Here is a 13,074-nt window from a genome sequence, read left to right on the forward strand (position 1 = left end):
CGATTTAATTTCTTTTATGGCCATAGACATGGCTTGAAGAATTCTGGTGCTTTCGGGCTTGGTGGTTCGGCTGGAGATCGGCTTGAATCGGAAAACCACCGGCAAGCAATCGCCACTCGTATGAGGCTGCTTGCCGCTGGTGGACGCGTTTCGGTGGTGCTCCGATCGGTGTGGTTTCCTGTATAGTGTCTCAAAATCATAAAAAATTTCTAAAAAAAAAAAAAAGGATAATCCTGTCATGTGTGGTGCTCTTCTTCATAATCTTAAACTGGTGGGTGGTGCTTAATTTCAATTCCATAAAACATATACCCACTGAATCCAAACAAGTGTCTGTTTTGTTGTGTGTTGCCTTGTGCCTTCGATATCGAATCGAGATAAAATTGTCATTTGCTGGTTAATGATTCCGCTATCTCCAGAATCTGCTCCTTTGTGAATCGAAGTAATATGGATGTGCATAAGTGACTAAAAAGCTGGCTCATGCAGATCAGACAGATAGTAGCTCAGGTGGGCCAGGTAACTGCCGAGCAGGTAACTTCAGAGAGCGCGGGCTGCTAATCGCCTGCAGACAATCGTCGGGCGCTTAATTGGTGGGATCGGAGGAGGACCACCCAACCGCCGAGCCCATTTGACAACGCTCTTGGCCATTGTACTTGGCCAACTGAGCCGGCGAATCAATTTATTTTTGCCCACCTCGGTGTAACCAGAGAATCCAGAACAGCCAGAGATTTCGTGTGGCAGTGCCACCCGCAAGCTGGAATTCCGAATATCGATTCGAATCGAAGTCATATGCAGCCCATATGCAAAGTGTTCCAGGGAGTTCTTCGGGCTTTTGCTTAAATAATACACTCAAAGAAAGAGATCTATAATTTCAATATAAAAATCATTATTACATTAATATAATAATCAAAAGTTTCGCCAATTCATTGGAAAAGTGTAAAGACACCATTGCATAGAATAATACCCAGAAAGGGGGCTAGGGGCCGTTCGGGGGGCCTGGCGCCGAAACCTGACCTCCCTTCGGGTATTAACCTTCCAAGGTGTTGGTCAAAGGCCCCTTTTTCTGGCCAATTACTTGGATTTTTTGCTGAGTGGCAGTGGGTTAAATGAGTCACGAGCTTGGCATTTCCTCGTATCGGCTTGCAAGCTCACCTCTTTCTTGTCATCGGCAGTCATAGTGGAAGATCACGGATCAAATATTACACGGAATGGAGTCTGGTAGCAGTGGCATTACGGATATGGAGTTCACCACCGAGGCTGGCCAGCCCACCCAGATCACCTCCATTGATGGATTCTTTAATCGAAAACGTGGAAGACCGCCAAAAAATCGATTTGTTGAAGTCTACAAGAGTGTGAGTTGATATTTTATTTTAAAATATTATATATTATTATTTTATTTATTTAATTAATTGAATTTAAATTTATTTCCACCACTTTCTATATTGTTTTTTTTGTAGAATTTCTTTAAGGAAATTATTTGCGACCCAGTTGCTTGGTTCCTTTTCTGTCTGTCTGCAACTTTAGGGCGTAGCTCGAATATAATTAGGAATTTGCGCCTATTTGTGTGCAACGTAGGTTACTACTATATACGCCCTCACCCTCCTAAGCCCCCCTTTTGGAATGAAAATATCGATCCCCCCCCTTATGATCGACTGGGACTAATGCGGCATTTTGTGTGCTGTGCGTTGAATTGAGTTTTCGGATTTGGTTTTTGCCATATTCGTCATATTAATATTGACAACGAGTGTTTCCGCATTTATATCATTTGCCCGTCTAGCTTCGACGACGGCACTTCTCTTGGTTACTGCCCCGCCCCCGTCACCGCCCTACTTCCTTTCTCCCCACCGACCAAAAAAAAAAACCCTTTCTCTGCTGCCAGCTCCCCCCCATCCAGGTGACAATCGTTTTGTGCTTTTAACTGTCATTTTCATAATTTCTACATTTTTGTTTCGAGCTCCAAGCTCATGCACACACGCACCGCAGTACCCTGCACCACCCTGCACCACCGAGCACCACTGAGCACCACATAGCACTTGTGTGTTTACGATTACCCAGCCCACGCGTCACTCTCCTTGGTGTACACACACTGTACATGGCGCGTACTGTCTGTGTGAATAAAAAAAAAAAACAATTCGAATTTGAATAAATATTTTTGTCCATTGCCATTTGCGGCATTCTTTTGGGAAATAAGCCGGACAAATGGGGGGAGTGAGAGGGGGTGGTGTTATGACCCAAATTAGAGTCTAAATCAAAAGGATGGTTCTGCATTCAGGCTGCACTTTCGACCCTTTCGATAATCCCTCCCAAAGAGATCGAATGGCCTGATAAAAAAATATTTCTATAATAATAAATCGGATACTCCATTCATTTAATTTTTAATCAAATAAGGTGTGTGTGCTCATAAGTGTGTGCCACAACTTATCGGGTAGAGGCAAACTCGTTTCATTGTCTTTCAATGTTTTCGGTGTAATTATTTGTTATGAGCTATGAGAGTGGCACATACTCTGCCTTGAAGATATAAAGAAATTAATGTTGATTTGGAGAACAAGAAGAAATTGTATTATATGTTATTTAGGGCTCTATACCTTAGAGATCTTTAGAGAAGTGCTTTCAAGATACTACTTTTACTATACCTTTACTTTCTTATAAAATATATTGATATTCTTTCAATACCATTATACTATATCTACGCTTTTAAAAATACGTAATATTATTGTATATATTTAGAAATATTTTATAAACCATCTGAAAAATTTGAAATATAGATCTTATTTTTAAAGACAACTTTCTAAGAAACTACCTCATACTATACCTTTATTCTACTTTCTTACAAAATATAAACTATACCTTTACTTTCTTATAAAATAGTAGTTATAAACTACCAAGCGTAATATTATTTTATATAGTTATTTAGAAAAATATTATAAACCACCTGAAAATTCAGTAATAAAATTCTTGTTTTTGAAGAAAACTTTTTAAGAAGCTGCCTTATATTGTACTTTTAATTTACTATCTTAAAAGCTATACTTTACTTTCTTGAATACATGTATACTTATCTTTTCAATACCATAGCTTTAGCTCTAAATATTTATCCTTAAAAATAATATTTTAGAGAGGTTACTAGAGCTAGAGATTTTATAGAGAATCTCTGAATATCAGGGTTATATAAATCTTACTCTTATAGTAAACTTTTCAAGGAACCTTGAAGAAGAACCTTAAATATAATATGTGTATACTTGTGCTTTAAACCCCAAAACTCTAGCTTCCACCTATTGTATTAATTTTTACCATATAGTATCTTTAAATATTAAAATCTGTTTATTTTTTTAAAGAGTATTCCCGTGCTTTACTTGATTATAATATTTTTTCAAAATATTTTTCTTTGGTTTCTCCATTGTTTTTGCTTTTTGGCTTTTTCACTTTGCTCATTCTTTCTTTTTTTTTTCATTTTTATTATTGATTTGATGCGTGAACAAAATTTAAATAGTGACATTTTGGGCCAACGACAAACATTAACAGTAATTTCGGAAATACGAGTAATAAACTGGTTGCGGCCGATTGTTTGTCATAAATCCAAAATTCAAAATCCGAAAACTATGACAATGGGCAGTGGCACCGAGTACGAGTACGAGTACGGCCCTGCCATGCCAAAGTAATTTAATTCCATGAAAGGCGCCCCCACATCGTTTCAATGGCTTGACCAAAAAATAATATATCATTTGAAAAATTATTTAAGTAAATGGGAATTTTTTTTCCATCGCAGGCTCAGCACTCCCCGCAGGCCATCTTCACCAGCTTTAAGCTGGAGCGCAGTGATCCGGGTACCCCTATTTCCGGTGGCTCTCTAGTCGATAATCTTGAGGATCATTTTCAATCGCCGGAAACCGAAATAGATCTCACGCCTAGTCGGAACCGGAAGAGGAATCGCTTGTGGGCTAGATCCTCATCCACGCCCGTGGCTCCCTCGCCCAGGAGGAGCTCATTCAGCTCTGTGAGCCACTTGGCAAATGTGCCACAAAGCAGCCGTCAAGAGTCTTCTTTCCAGGTAAAGTCATATTCGGAGATATGGGATAAAGTGCTTACCAAATTATGGGGAATATTATCATTGCCTTATAAGGTGTCCATGAAACTATACAGAAATCTTTTGTTACAGCACTCTTCACAGTCTATTGATACAGCAACATCAAAGAATGATTCCAACAAAGTTCTTGAGAGAATTTCAGGTAAGTTTGGGCTTTTTTTTATAAAAAATTAAATAAAGAAAAATAATTAATTTTATAATTTATAATCCAATTTAAGTGGTTCGCGCGGCGGGAACTTTCTATCCGGAAAACGCAAGTTCATCTCGTCAAACAGAAAATCCGGAAGTACCACGTGCCTCTCGGTTCATTGACCGCCAGGAGTCCGGTGACCTGGAAGTGGATCAGCCAGAGGACCTCAGCATGCGACCTTCTCTCCCGGAACCGACTGCCACGGCGGCGGATGTGGAACCTCCTTTGAATATGAACTTGTTGCAATTCAAGCAACTCATCGATCTTTACCAGCGACAGGTGCTTCTTCCCAGCTTCCTGGCAGCGGCTAGTCATCCACTGGCATTGCCCGGATCGGGATCAGGAGCCGGCGCGGACATGAGGCTACTACTGGAGAGTGCTGCCCACCAAAAGTTGCTGCTACTCAATGCAGCAGTGGCAGCAACAGCCAGTGCGAATGCAACTGCCACGGCAGCAGCCACAACTGTATCTGCAACAGCCGATTCCTCTGGTCAGAGGGCACCCGGAAGAAGGATAAGAGATCACGATATCCCTAGTGGTTACCTCAAGTTCAGGTTTAATGAGGACTGCGGATTTGAGAGGTGTGGCTATCGAAACCACCAATCGCATTTTCATTGCAATCGAAGGGATTGTCATTATAGGTAGGTGGATTAAATACTATTGTTTATTTAAAATATTAGTACTAACGATATATTTTTTAAGTTTCTGCGACAAAACACGCTTTGTGCAACACACAGCCCGCCACGAGCGAATGGACACCCTGATGGGCGATGATTTCCGGCAGTTCCGGGCCAACATGCAATGTGGTGTGGCAAGTTGTTCCTATGCTGCCTCATCCGGTAGATCCACAGATTCAGGTTTATATATATTCTATAGAAAACTATTCTTTTATTAAAATAAATATTTTCCCTTAGATCCTTTAGACTCCATGGCCTCCACCTCTAAAAAGACATCGCACTTTCACTGCCGGAAGTGTGATTACGTTTGCACGGATTCCAACAAAGTGGTGGCTCACAGGAGGCTGCACCTGCGACAGGACTATGTACGGTCGGCAGGATTCCGGAAGGTGAGCGGCAATGAGCCCTGTAATTCTCCATCCTGCACGTATGCCCTGCGGCACACCCACTACCATTGTGTCACCTGTGACGGTGGAGTGCTTTCTCGGGCTCAGTTATCAGGACACAGGCACAGGACATCCCAGCCCAAGCAGGAGGCTGAGGCCACGCCATAGAGACTTTTTAAATGAAAATAAATAAATAAAATAATAATCAGGATTTAATTATTTAAAAAAATGAATTTAATTTGTAATAATTCACTTGAGAATGATGCTACTTCCACTGACTGTTGAAACTCTACAAGCTATTGTAATTATTTTAGACAAATTATAACCTCTTTTTAAATATTTAGCCTTATTAAATAAAAGTCAAATTATATGAAATGTTTACTTTTTATTTTTCTTTTAAAAGTATAAAGTCTTAAAACTATTTAATTGTAATCTTAAAAGTCCAGGCAAAGTCTAGGCCACGTTTATCGATGCGATTCTTAGGTGGAAAAATAATATGCAGCTTATTGTGGGTAGAAGTCCACTGAAAAAAATATATATAATATAAAATTTATATAAACTATAGTAGTTTAAAGTAACTACCTGAATTTTGGTATCCTCCATGCCCAGCATTACCACCTCAGTGCTTTCCTCATTGAGTATCTCAGCTGTGAGGCCCATATCGATACCTGTCAGCAGGACATTATTATAGATGTTGATATCCTTCCCCAAAGGATAGATATCCAGTTCATTGGTGTCGTAGGGATATTCCAAAACAAAGGCATAGACGGTAATGCTGCCATTGGAGGCCTGCGGGTGTCGGGTATACCACACATTAGGGGTCACTGTGTCGTTCTGATAGATCCAAGGCTTCGAGGCGTAAATGCCCTCGCCATTAATTTTCAGCCAGCGTCCCATATCCCGAAGACGTTCCTCAAAAATGGGTAATATAGTGCCATACTTGGTGGGTCCTACGTTGATGAGGACATTGCCATTGCAGCTCACAGTGGTGACAATTTCTGGAAAGAATTACTTAGCAAGATTTGAAACATCTATAATGTACTTCCCACCTTTGATTACTTCCTTGGAGGTCATAAAGTCCTTCAAACTCACATCGAAACGTTGCCCCCAACTGGTCTTGTCCAAGGTGAAGGCATTCTCCCACTTGTGGGCCTGCAGGACCCCTGGATTGAACCGATCCTGGCAATTATAGAAGTCACCATGCAAACAGGCTGTGCCAAAGCCCCAGCGATCATTTGTGACCACCGTGTCCCTGACAGGACTGTCGTTGTAGAGCCAGGCGATGAACTCCTCGGAACGCCAGTATTTGGCTGGAGCCTCCCAGTCCCCATCGGACCAGATCACCTCCGGCAGGTACTGTTCCACCAACTCCATTTGCTCGGGACGCACTTTCCGGGTCACGTAGTTCTGTTGCATCAACAGGTGCAGCTTGTCGTCGGTCCACAGTCGGTTGAACCACTCGAAGAGGGAGTAGTACAGTCCGAATTTGAGATCCGACTCGCTGCGAATAGCGGCAGCTAGTTCCTCTATGAAGTACATATATTATAGGTCTATAATCTTTATCAAGAACTTGATTGCTTACTGATAATGTCTCTCTTTGGACCCACATCCACTGAATTCCAGCCAAAGCTGCTCTTCGAGGGCCACAGGGTGAAGCCATCATGATGCTTACTGGTGAGCACTACATATCTGTATTGAATTATAATGTATTATTTATAAAGATTAATATTTATAGTATTTATGCAAGTACCTGGCTCCACTATCTTTGAACAACAACGCCCACTCTGTGGCATTGAATAGCTCGGCTGTGAATTGTTCAGCAAATTCCTGATAAGTGAAGCCCGGCCTATAGTTACGCTGCATGAATCGTATATAGTCCGGATTATGGAGGTCTGAAAGGCAAACATAGGAAAGTATTTAAGAAATATAATTATAATATTCTGTGTAAATATTTCCCCTACTTATCCAATTAGTCCAAAACCATTCAGAACCAAAGCTGGGCACAGAGTACACTCCGTAGTGCAGAAAGATGCCCACTTTGGCTTCGTCATACCACCTGGGCAGGGGTCTCTGATCCAAACTGGCCCAGTTAGGTTCGTACCGCGTCCGTGGACCCGGCACCTGGGCCGCCACCTCCACTGCCGGCCCTGCTTGCCACACGATCAGTGCCGCCACAAGCGGCGTCCAAGCGGCGATTGCCATTTCCTCAATTAGTCCCACAATCTGATTTCGTTTCGTACTCCGTGGACTGGGATAGCGATGCCGATGCCTCTGTCTCGGTTGACGATCCAAACTCGACTGAAATTAGGGAGCAGAAGCCACTGGGAATGGGTTCCATTGTGTGGGTGTGTTTGGGATTGGAGAGGGATATAGATAGGGCACTGGGAAAAATTAAAGATAAATTCCAGCAAGAAATAGTAAGGAAAGTATAAGGTCTTTTAAATTGAAATATACATAATACTTAAAGAAGAATTACCATTTAAATTAAATATTAATAAGAGTTTATTTGGGACATTTTTTTCAAAAAATATAAAAATGTACTTTTGATAAGAACTGCTTTTTTGTGAATTTCTTTTGTTTGTTTATCTGAATTGTTAATTTATAAACTGGCTTTAGCCGGCAAGTGATATAAACAATAAATAATAAACAAATATATATTCAACGCCTAACTGAAGATAATACTTTTTTGTTTTTATTTAAAAGGTTTTATTCAAAATAAGTAAACAACCTATATCTTCAACAATTTTTATTTAAGAAAAAATATAACAGATTTATGTTTGAAACTCGCCATGGAACTCAGAAATTCCTATACCGACGATTGGTACGAGGAGCGTGGTGCGAGGTGATCACACTAGATGCGGACTCATTGCGGGTCAGAGAGCTTCCGAGGCTGATGACACGTCGGGAGTCGGCCAGGAAGGGTCCCGGCTCCTGGGTGGGCAACAGCTTCAGCTGCAAATCCTCCTTGGCCTTGACAACCATCCGGGCGATCTTGTACAGGTGCTCGTACTTCTGGGCCAGACTCAGGAAGTTGGACTTCCCAGGACCCTCGTAGAACTCCTTGGGCGAGAACTTGTCGAAGTCGATCAGCCCGACCAGGTCACTCACGTATTTGCGTCTCTCCTCCTCATTGGACAGAATAATGGAACTGGGACGAGGTTGGAGCGGCGCACCACTGTCGTCGGCGGGCGGATCAGGGGCTACCTGTGCGGCATCGGCTTCACTTACGTGGGCCTCCACCACGGGCAGGTCGGTGCAGGTATACTCGCCATCGTCGATACCATTGTATTTGAGATACATTTCCAGGAGACGGAAGCGATCTGCCTCCGGCATTTTGCCGGCAATCACCTCGATGTAGTGCTTGAAGACATCCGCATTGAACTCGTAGACGCCGGCATGGTTGAGAGTACCGGAATGGTTGCATTTGAGGTCCCAGGCCACCGTCTCGATCATGGGCTTCTGGTTGAGGTGGTGGGCGCACTGGAACAGTCGCAGCAGTTCACCCATATCGTAGGAAGCCTTGCGGCTTATCAGCTCCCGCACACAGTCCTCCTCGATGGACTGTACCAGGTACTTGTTGCCGAACTCGGCCAGTCGGATGAGGGTGTCGAAGTCGTAGTGCGTCAGTTTCTCGTACTCGAAGCCGTAGATATAATCCCGAAACTTCTCGAACACATCCGGTTCCACATCGTTCAGATGGACCTCGCCGCTGGTGGACTCGTTGTACTCACCGTACAGCATCCGATCGAAGACCTCCGAGGCACAACTGAAGATCAGCCTGTGGCAGGGGAAAGTCTTGCTAACTCCACTCTCCGGTTCGATGATGAAGCAACAATCAGTGTGGCGGTTGGAGCGGGAGATCTCCACCAGCGAGTTGCGCAACTTGCATTGGGGGTTGCGTAATGAAAAGAGGGACCTGCGATTCGAATTCTTCTCTAGATTCCAGATGGAGGATGGATGTTACTAAGAATACTCACCAGGAATTCATTTTAAGTGATCCAAATATCCCCCCCTTTGATTTCAAACAATAAATTTTGTGTGGATAGGGAGAACGTTCAGATATTGAATCATTCGTGTTGATTGTTGAAATGATTTTGAAGGTCTGGGATCTAGGGGATATGACAGTTGACCTACCAATCTAAGCCTACTAGACCACAACTTGATAATAAAGAAAATTTCCATTCAATTGAACATAACAGTTTATTTTATTATCTTTTTTTCTTCATGAATTTTTGTCTTCATTTATTTGTGTTTTTTTTTTTTTTTGGTTTCTTGGTTTTTTCATTTCCGTTTTTATTTGCACCTGTATTCTATAAATAACTCACATACCTACATTTAAATACATGTATTTTCTTCTTTAAGAGTGTGTGTGTGTGTGTTTTAAAGTTCAACAGATCGAAAGTGTGGGTGCTTTCATTTAGAGGATATTCTATGTGAAAGTTACTGTGTCTTGACTTGGATCTGGATCGAATTATATCTACAACGGGAGCGAGGGCTTTGTCATCTACTAGTCTACACTGAACGCTTTTTTGCTTCCGTGTTTGTTTTTTTAGCTTTACTTTTTTATTTTTTTAATTTTTTCCTTTTTATTTAAAGTAAGTTTCCTTCATTGCCATTTGTTTCTCTATAGAAAGGGTATCTCAACACAACACAATACGGTACAACATACAAGTCCCTTCTGTTTATTTTTTGTTCTTGTTTTTTTTTTTTAAGAAATCCGAAGCATAAATCTTGCATTTCCATAGCTATATATTTTAATTATTATTTTCCTTAAAAATTTCCATACTTTAACAATGAGGGAGAGTGTGTGTGTGTGTGTTGCATATCTTCAGGAGCTTACTTGTGTGAGTGTGTTGGTTTATATACTTTTTTCGGTGCATACTTTTGGGCGACTGTTTGCAGTTCGTGGAGGTGATGGTTAGGTGCATACTTTCAGGCTGGCTGTGCCAAGTACACTGTGAAAAGTGTCTGTGTCTTTTAGTCTAAAAAACTGCATTTAATGGCGTCTAGTAGGTTATAGTTTAAAATTGTTTTCCAACAGAAATAAAAACATTAAATTATAATCAGAAGTACTGTTTTTTTTTTTTAAGAAAATCATATTTTAGTTCAAAACTGTTTAAATATTGTTGCCTTGTAGGCGTTGACTTTGCATTTGCACTCTGGCTTCAGTCAGGACTTTTATGTTTTTTTTATTTTTAAATTCAATAATCGGTTTTTTTTTTGTAGAAGAAGGTTAAAATACTTGTAAAGCATATAAGCAGGCCAAAAATCCTGGGCTCTAAACTCTATATGCTTGCAGCTCTTCCGGTTTTCCGGTCTTCCGGTCTGTCGGTCCGTCCCTGTCCCTTCTATACAAATAAGTACATTTCTAAATCAACTTTACGGAACTACTATGCCAACTTTCGATTAGCGTAATTATTTTTTTTCTTCGTGTGTGTTTCTTCTCGTAATTATTATGCTTTTTTTTTTTTGTTTTTTTTTTTTGTTTATTATTTTTACAATATTTTCAACTTTAGGATCATAGAAGTAACATTAAATAACATTTTTGCGTAATTCTAGTATTTCTAATGTTTTTTGTTGTTGTTTTTTCTGCTGCTGCTGCTGCTGCTGCAGTTGCTCCTCCCAGTAGCTCCACTATGCCGTTGTGGTCGATGACGCTGCCGCTGCTGCTGTGGCACCACCAGCAGCCACACTGCCACCGCCACCGCCCGCCGCATTGCACTGGATGAGGCCACTGTGCTGCTGCTGCGCCGCTGCATGGTGCGGATGATGACCATGATGCCCATGTCCGTGTCCATGACCATGGTGATGGTGGTGGTGGTGATGGTTCAAATGATTCAGATTATGATTATTGTTGTTATTGTTACTAAAGTTTAAATGTAGTGCGCCCGCGCCATTGTTCAAAGCGGCCGTGGATTCCGAGGAAGTAACCACTCCCACTCCCACTCCCACTCCCGCTCCAGCTACCGTGCCACCCTGCTGAGGTACCGCCGAGGTGCAGTAGCGCGTTGTATCACCAAATTCGCCGCTGGTCAAGTCACCCAGTATCCCACCGAGGAGGCCACTGCTCCCAGCCGGCTTACACCCCGCCCCGGCCTCCGGTTGCGTGCAAATTGGTGGCGCCGCCGCATCCCCATCGATCAGGGAGACGGCGGATACCGAGGCGGATGTGCTGCCATTGTTGCTTTGTGAATTGACATGCAACGCCTCCGCCGAGGAGGTACTGTTGCTAGTGCTGCTGCTATGATGATTATGCTGCTGCTGTTGCTGCTGGTGCTGCTGTTGGGGGTCATGATCGTGAAGCGCCGACGATGAGGTGGAAGTGTTGGCGGTATCCTGACCACCGCCACCGCTATCCTGATCGGTGAGACGGAGCGCCACCTCGAGGTCACGCAGGACATCCGTCTCCTTCTCGTCGATGAGATTGAAGCGCCGATGGAGGGCGGTGAGGTGTGCAAAGGTCAGATTTAGATGGGTGTGCAAGCCGAGCAGCGCTATTTCTCGGAAATGCGCCGCATACAGATGCGCTATCACATGAAATTGCAAGCGTAGTATCTTCCTAGCGATCGACTCGAACGAGCCGGGGAACTCGTTGGCGTATTTGGTTGGGAATATCGACTCATCGCTGACCGTCTTTTGGGTGAACGTCATCACATAGTCGATGTACTGTGGCGCTGCGACGCGCGTCTTCTTGCCCTTCTCGTCGAACCATAAGTACGTTCTTAAAAAAAATAAATAATAATAATATTTTGTTTAAGTTTATTAAAGGTATTTAGTATTAGTATTAGTTACCTGTTGCCGGGTCCAGTCATATCGGCGCAACCGGATTGTGTACAAAATTCACTAATAGTTCCATAGACCAAGTTAACGTGCTCGAATAGAGCCAGGGCTATAAAAAGAAATAGAGATATAGAGGTAGTTATAGGGTTATGGTCCAATAATTGAAATAGATGATGAAATAATTGAGGATTTCTTGAAACAAGAAGTGGAATACCCCCTTTCCTTATCACTTAGATTTCTTCCAGTGTAGGGGTAGCTCTCTACCGATAAGGTCTTGCTTACCCACCACCCAGTAAGGTCAATGCCAACTCAATATTTGCACAAGTGTCCCCATTACGTCAGACATCATGGAGGAGGTGACGGAGCTGCATTATGAAATCGCAGCCAATGCAAAGCCTAACCCAGTTCCAAGATAACCCAAGAGAGACTGGAAACTTTTGATTATTTTTCCAAAAAAAAAACCAACAAAGATCTTTGAAGATAGAGGAGGAGATTTAAGAGGAGGAGGTGGTGCCCTCCAGCTGCTGATACATTGCCAATTATTTGCATCATTTGTGTCTACAAAGAGCTGTGTAATTTGCATTCTGCCACCCCCCTCCCCTCAGAGAGCTCTAGGAGATGATGTAATATCTCAAAATCGATGCCGCCAAAGAAAAGCTGATGTAAGCCATCCAACAGTTTAATTAAAATGTGAGTCATGGCAGTGATGGATTTTAATTAAAAATCAAAGGTTTAAGGAGGTACTCCTCTACTTACTGTGTGACGCTAGCCATTCATTGTAATCCAAACCAGCTGGAAGATCCACTAAGGCTTTGAGATCAGCTTCAGGTAATTTACGTTCTAGGACACTCTCCTCCAAATACAGTTTGGTGTCTGTTGAATTTTGATCGCCATCCCGTTCCTTGCGACGGGCCTTCCTATAAAGACATAAGAAAGTATTTAAAAATTAATAATAAAATTTAA

General features: G+C 42.2%; 4 protein-coding genes across 11 annotated transcripts in view; 1 reads left to right on the top strand and 3 right to left on the bottom strand.

The window, feature by feature from the left end:
- The first annotated feature begins 115 nt into the window (after positions 1–115).
- On the top strand, positions 116–5,636 carry LOC108120848 (uncharacterized). Its single transcript, XM_070280331.1, has 7 exons — positions 116–271; positions 1,170–1,349; positions 3,761–4,042; positions 4,151–4,220; positions 4,297–4,909; positions 4,971–5,125; positions 5,183–5,636. Exons 2-7 carry the CDS (start codon positions 1,206–1,208, stop codon positions 5,497–5,499), a joined length of 1,581 nt encoding a protein of 526 aa, XP_070136432.1. The 5' UTR covers positions 116–271; positions 1,170–1,205; the 3' UTR covers positions 5,500–5,636.
- Positions 5,637–5,725: 89 nt separating this feature from the next.
- On the bottom strand, positions 5,726–7,642 carry Fuca (alpha-L-fucosidase). The gene is made up of 6 exons (XM_017234686.3): positions 7,293–7,642; positions 7,082–7,223; positions 6,914–7,020; positions 6,381–6,857; positions 5,914–6,329; positions 5,726–5,854 (listed from the first exon to the last, which is right to left on the bottom strand). Exons 1-6 carry the CDS (start codon positions 7,531–7,533, stop codon positions 5,750–5,752), a joined length of 1,488 nt encoding a protein of 495 aa, XP_017090175.2. The 5' UTR covers positions 7,534–7,642; the 3' UTR covers positions 5,726–5,749.
- Positions 7,643–8,062: 420 nt separating this feature from the next.
- On the bottom strand, positions 8,063–9,466 carry LOC108120719 (uncharacterized). Of its 2 annotated transcripts, none has more exons than XM_017234465.3 (2): positions 9,309–9,466; positions 8,063–9,247 (listed from the first exon to the last, which is right to left on the bottom strand). In XM_017234465.3, the coding sequence occupies exons 1-2, from the start codon at positions 9,317–9,319 to the stop codon at positions 8,128–8,130; spliced, it is 1,131 nt and encodes a 376-aa protein (XP_017089954.2). In that variant the 5' UTR covers positions 9,320–9,466; the 3' UTR covers positions 8,063–8,127. The 2 variants fall into 2 exon arrangements, with proteins under 2 accessions (XP_017089954.2, XP_070135428.1); XM_070279327.1 differs by having other exon boundaries at positions 8,063–9,261; positions 9,309–9,442.
- A 1,324-nt stretch (positions 9,467–10,790) lies between these two features.
- Positions 10,791–13,074, bottom strand: part of Mob2 (MOB kinase activator 2) — a 37,509-nt gene continuing 35,225 nt past the window's right edge. For all 7 annotated transcript variants that reach the window (XM_070279330.1, XM_017234464.3, XM_017234461.3 and 4 more), the window contains 3 exons: positions 12,868–13,028; positions 12,124–12,220; positions 10,791–12,052 (listed from right to left, as the gene is read on the bottom strand). In XM_070279330.1, the coding sequence (XP_070135431.1) occupies positions 10,966–12,052; positions 12,124–12,220; positions 12,868–13,028 (1,345 nt within the window). In that variant the 3' untranslated portion in view covers positions 10,791–10,965. The remainder of the gene's footprint in view (positions 12,053–12,123; positions 12,221–12,867; positions 13,029–13,074) is intronic.

The sequence above is a fragment of the Drosophila bipectinata genome, chromosome 3L (assembly GCF_030179905.1).
Source record: "Drosophila bipectinata strain 14024-0381.07 chromosome 3L, DbipHiC1v2, whole genome shotgun sequence".
Taxonomy (NCBI): domain Eukaryota; kingdom Metazoa; phylum Arthropoda; class Insecta; order Diptera; family Drosophilidae; genus Drosophila; species Drosophila bipectinata.